The sequence below is a fragment of the Lemur catta genome, chromosome 1 (genome assembly GCF_020740605.2).
Source record: "Lemur catta isolate mLemCat1 chromosome 1, mLemCat1.pri, whole genome shotgun sequence".
NCBI classification, from domain to species: domain Eukaryota; kingdom Metazoa; phylum Chordata; class Mammalia; order Primates; family Lemuridae; genus Lemur; species Lemur catta.
In genome coordinates, this window is record NC_059128.1 from 243,064,413 (window position 1) to 243,069,712 (window position 5,300).

Consider the following 5,300-nt stretch of genomic DNA (forward strand, 5'->3'; position numbering starts at 1 on the left):
CTCTCTGGAAGGGTCACAGAGAAGTTTAGCCTATCTCTCTCTCCGACAATGAAGGCTCTTCAAATTCTATATAAGGTTTGAATGGTTTACCTGGAACTTTATGTTATTGGGATCTATATGCATATAGTTATGGTAGCAGATTAAACTGTCTTAATGTAGCTTCTCTTGAAGATTGGCATTCTCTGTTTCATAATTTAATTTGATAAGAACTTTAGTTTGCAAATGTAATATTCACTTTTATTTGACACCTTCATTTCTGCACTATCTCTATCCTAACTACAATAATGTCCCCACAATGCTATTAAAATTGCTGTGTCAAAATTCACTTGCCACAATTTTGTTGCTCATGATTGTAAGTAATTTTATTTGTTGACTGTTCACATGGCGTTAAACATTTTCAGTTTAACTGGAATGCTCACACTCTAGGCTATTAAAGTGGACTGATTATCAATGCTTAATGGAATGATTGTCTGTGGTTGTAATTGCCAGTTTTGTTGTTATCTTTTGGATGCTCATCATTCCTGATGCTGATGCAGACCTTGTGCTTAGAAACATACTAACTTGTAACATGAATGCGTTCAAAATTTAGATTTGATTTTTGTTATTTTGAATTATGATTTACCATAGTTTATTCCTTTCTGTGTATTTTACCCTTACCTATTGCTGCTTAATTTGAATGGGTTATGATATATTGATATTTTATATACAATTTGTGCATTTCCTCTGTAATTTCGCATGGAAGTTTTTGCTGTACTTACATCAAGTATTGGTAGATGTCATTTGATTCAATTTTTCTTGAGTTTTTTTAATCAGAATTTTTCTCACGACACTTATTACTGTTTTATTTCTCAGGCTATAAATGAAAGGATTTAGTAAGGGAACTACTATTGTAAACAAAATAGCAGCTGGTATATCTTTATCCCCTTCTTCAAGCAAATTTGGTCTTATGTACATGAAAAAAAGAGATCCATAGAATAATGAAACAGACAGAAAATGGGATGCACAAGTAGAAAAGGCTTTGACCCTTCCCTCTTTGGATTTCATTTTGAAAATAGTAAAAAGAATATAGAGATAAGATATTAAGACACCACCTATGGTGAAGACTTGAATTGAGCCTGAAAAGATGAATAGTACCAGTTCATTGACATAAGGATCAACACAGGAGAGTCTATACAATGGAAGAATATCACAATAAAAATGGTTGATGTGATTCAATCCACAGAAAATTAACCTAAACAGAAACCCTACGTGAATCATGGAATGCAGGTTTCCAGCTATGAAGGCTCCTGTGGTCATCTGAATGCAGAGTTTCTTTGACATCTTGGTGTGGTACTGCAGTGGGCTGCATATGGCCACATAGCGGTCATAGGCCATTGCTGCCAGAAGAAAGCAGTCTGCAGTTTCAACGGTGCAAAGGACATAAAACTGTGCCATACATTCATAGAGGGAAACAATTCTGTCCTCAGAAAAGAAGTTCTCTAACATTTTAGGAATAATAGTACAGGCACAGCAAGAATCCACAAGAGCCAGGTTGCCCAGAAAAATGTACATTGGTGTGTGTAGAAGACGTTGTGTAAAAATTAAGGCCACCAAACCAAGATTCCCCACCATGGTGATCAGATAGATGGAAAAGAACACAACAAACAGAAGAATCTTCATCTCTGTGTGATCTGTAAATCCTGCCAGGATAAACTCATTTTTCATGGTACAATTTTCTTCTGCCATACCTGATATCTCTGAAAAAAAATTGTGGAGAAATAAGGTACTAATTTATAATATGCCTAAAACAACTACTGAGCTCTTTTTGGCTGCAAATGGGGGATGGGGGCCTGATCTTCCCAATGCTTCCACATGTTACCTGTGGACTTTGGTGTATGCCTAGTCCTGGGGGAGAATCAATCTCCTGAAGCTATTATTTTTTTGGCTATTGACTGAATATCTTTCCAGCATATTTTAAAGAACATCAGATTGGGTGCTCAAAGATGGCTTTTGCAGCCTTGAGAGAAATATAGAGAGTACAAAACTTCTCTATATGGGTTAGATGAAACTGATTCACAATTTAATTGTCAGCAATTAGTGTATCAGTGTTCCTAAACAATTTCAATGTCTGTATGTATGGAGATTAACGATGTTCTTTAAAGTCCATTTTAATACACTAATGCTCATAGCACATTATTCACAATAGCCAAAAGTTGGAAACAACCCAAATGTCCAAGGACAGATGAATGGATAAATAAGTTGTGGTATATACATACAATGGAACATTATTAAACCTTAAAGAGGAATGAAATTCTGATGTGTTAGAACATGGATAAACCTTGATGATATAATGTTAACTAAAATAAGACAGGCAAAAAAGGCCAAATATTCTGTGATTCCACTTGCAGGGGATGCCTAGAGTACTCAAATTTATATAGGCAGAATATAGAATGGTGGTTGTCAAAGGGAGGTAGGAATGTGGAGCTATTGTTTCAAGCGTACAGAGTTTCAGTTTGGGAAGATGGAAATAAGTTCTGGAGTGAATGGTGGTGATGGTTGTACAATTATGTAAATGTACTTAATTCTTTTGAACTATATTCTTACATATGGTTAAAATAGTAAATTTTATATTATGTATTTTCTGCCATAAAAAAAAATTTAAAGACTATTCAGTTGCATGTTCTTAGTAATTTGTCATCTCTAATACTGTTAGAGTATACACTTAAAAATAAAATGATTTAGAAACAAAGGACCTATTTTTAAAATATTTTACCCTTTTAGGGTGGGGAGGAAAAGTGATGTGTACGGAAACAGGGAGGAGAGAGAAATGAGGGAAAGAAAAGAAAAAGGCTATACTAAAAATCTTCCCAGGTTGTTTATAATGCCATTTGGCATACAATTTGAAATTATTCATGCATGTATGTGCCTAAAGAAATTCAAATGGTGTCGCAGGAAATTTGACAAATCTTAAAGGTTAAAAATTGACAAATTCATTTATATATGTCAAAAATCATGAATAAAAACCAAATGTCAAACAAAAACTGGGAGATCATATGCGATAAGTAGGATATTGTTTCTCCAGTTGTATTCTATGAAGAGCTTATATAAATCAGTAGGAATGGTCATTAGAAAAGAGGTAAATGTCAGGAACATAAAAATATCAAGGAATTATAATTTTTTTCTTACAAATTAAAATGTTTACCTTGATTACTAATCAGAAAAACATCATTTGAAAGCGCTATGAGACTATATTTATTTTGGCCATCAAATGGCAAAATTATATTTAAAAAGAAATGATAATATATAGTGTTGTCTAGAATACAGTGAAATGGGAACCTAACTGCATTGCTGGTTGAAGGATAAATTGGTGCAATCATTGGAAAATAATTTGTAATAGATTAAAATAGTTATTCAATGTTCACACCTTTTTTTCAGTAATGATGAATCTATCAGAAATAAATAATTAGAATCTTATACAAAGATTTATGTAAAATGATGTCCATTGTAATCTCATTTATAATAGTGAAAAATTCAAACCACTTAAATGGTGGTAACCATTTAGTTTGTATGATAAAATAAATATAAATTATTCATATGATGGCATATTGTGCAATCATTGAAAATGGTGTTTATCTAGAATATTTATTGTAATGACAAAATAGAAAAATATTATATAAAAAACAAAATAGAAAGTTTTACATATAGCCTAATCCCAATTTCCAAATAAATATTTACATACGAAAGTTCAAAAAAGAGAGGCATGAAAAAACATCAAAATGTTACTACTAGTTTTCTCTGTGCGATAAAAATTATAGGTGAATTTTTTACATTTTTCTCTATTTCAAATTCTCTACAGTGACTATTACACAAAATAAACTTTTTTATTCAGTAAATAAAATACAATGCTTTTAGGTCTTCTATGTTTTGTAATTTGATAAATCTACAATAATCATTGGGGATCCAAGTGATGTTTTCTGCATTTTACAATTCTATAGTGAATAATGTCGCAGTGGATATATTGAGTAACTGCTTGTTCCATTCTCATAATAATGGCATCGCTGCTATAAATAATAATAATTTGCTGACAATCTTTCATGCATCTCATACTATTCAGAAATATATTCATATGTGGTAATCCATTCTTTAGGTCACGTTCCTCTGTGGAAGTAGTAATTCTTTGGTGTCAGCTTTTTCTCTTTTACATTGTATTCCTAGATGCTAAGGTCCTCACATTTACTAAAATTTTGAATATTTTTAAAACTTCCTTTATCTACTCCTTAGATATTTCCATAGGTACAGAGTTATTACCTATTAGGGAACATTTTATTTCAATCTATCTTCATTTATTTTTGTTACTTTGGGAGTCATTTATTCATTTATTTGATATTTATTAGATGCCTGCTGTATGCTACTCACTTTCTTTAGAAGGTCAGCTGACCCTCCTAGACATTTCCAGATTGACAGCTTTCTGGATATTCATTGACTATACTTATATCCCAAAGTTCAGGAATAGAGGAAAAGCATTTTGGAGAGATATAGGAAGATCTCTTCTTTTTTGGTTCCCTGGAACTATTGCTGAGTTTCACATCTCAGATTACTTGGAGATAATGCCTTTAAAAATAATATTTAAAATAATATTTAAAAAAGAACATTTGAAATCTACATAATTTGAATAATTTTTTATGAACTGCCTTACACTTGCCAGCTTGAAGTCACATAACATAAGATTTCCTTCAGTATTTTCAGGTGATTATAACTCATCAGACAGAAATAACTTTTATATTGACATTTTATTTCTCTAAGACTCAAAGACAAATTAAAAACTCCCTAAAATTACAATGGGGGTTTAAAAGATTGGTTTGAAATTATAGTTCTTGTTTATATAATTTATTTAATACATAAGCATACCCAAACAAAAAATTTGAACATGATTTAATTGTTGAGGTTAATAATTCATTTCATCAAGTTGTTAAGTACTATGGCCAACCACATTATTCAAAGAACTTTCAAAATCTTCCCTAATATATTGTTATTACTACAAAAGTGTGCTCTTATTTATTTTTGTGTAAATTTAGGCTCCTCTCAATTTCAGAAGTGATACAAGTGAATGGTAGTCATTTGTCTAGTGTTCACACAGATATACTTTAGATTGTAAAAAAGACTTTAAAAATCTTAAAAAATTGGAATAGTAAGGAAAAGACTCTAAATAACTTAGACGAAGAAATGTTTCAGGAGATTAATATTTCTAGCAAAAATAACTTTTAAATTCTTTCTCACCTGGATTTTCCTGATAAGTATTTCATAGAGGCCAGTTGGTTGCC

General features: G+C 31.5%; 1 protein-coding gene across 1 annotated transcript; it reads right to left on the reverse strand.

Annotated features, from left to right (window-relative positions):
• Window positions 1–737: 737 nt before the first annotated feature.
• On the reverse strand, window positions 738–1,804 carry LOC123630619 (olfactory receptor 5K1). The gene has a single exon (XM_045540422.1). The coding sequence runs from the start codon at window positions 1,723–1,725 to the stop codon at window positions 760–762; it is 966 nt and encodes a 321-aa protein (XP_045396378.1). The 5' UTR covers window positions 1,726–1,804; the 3' UTR covers window positions 738–759.
• Window positions 1,805–5,300: the final 3,496 nt, after the last annotated feature.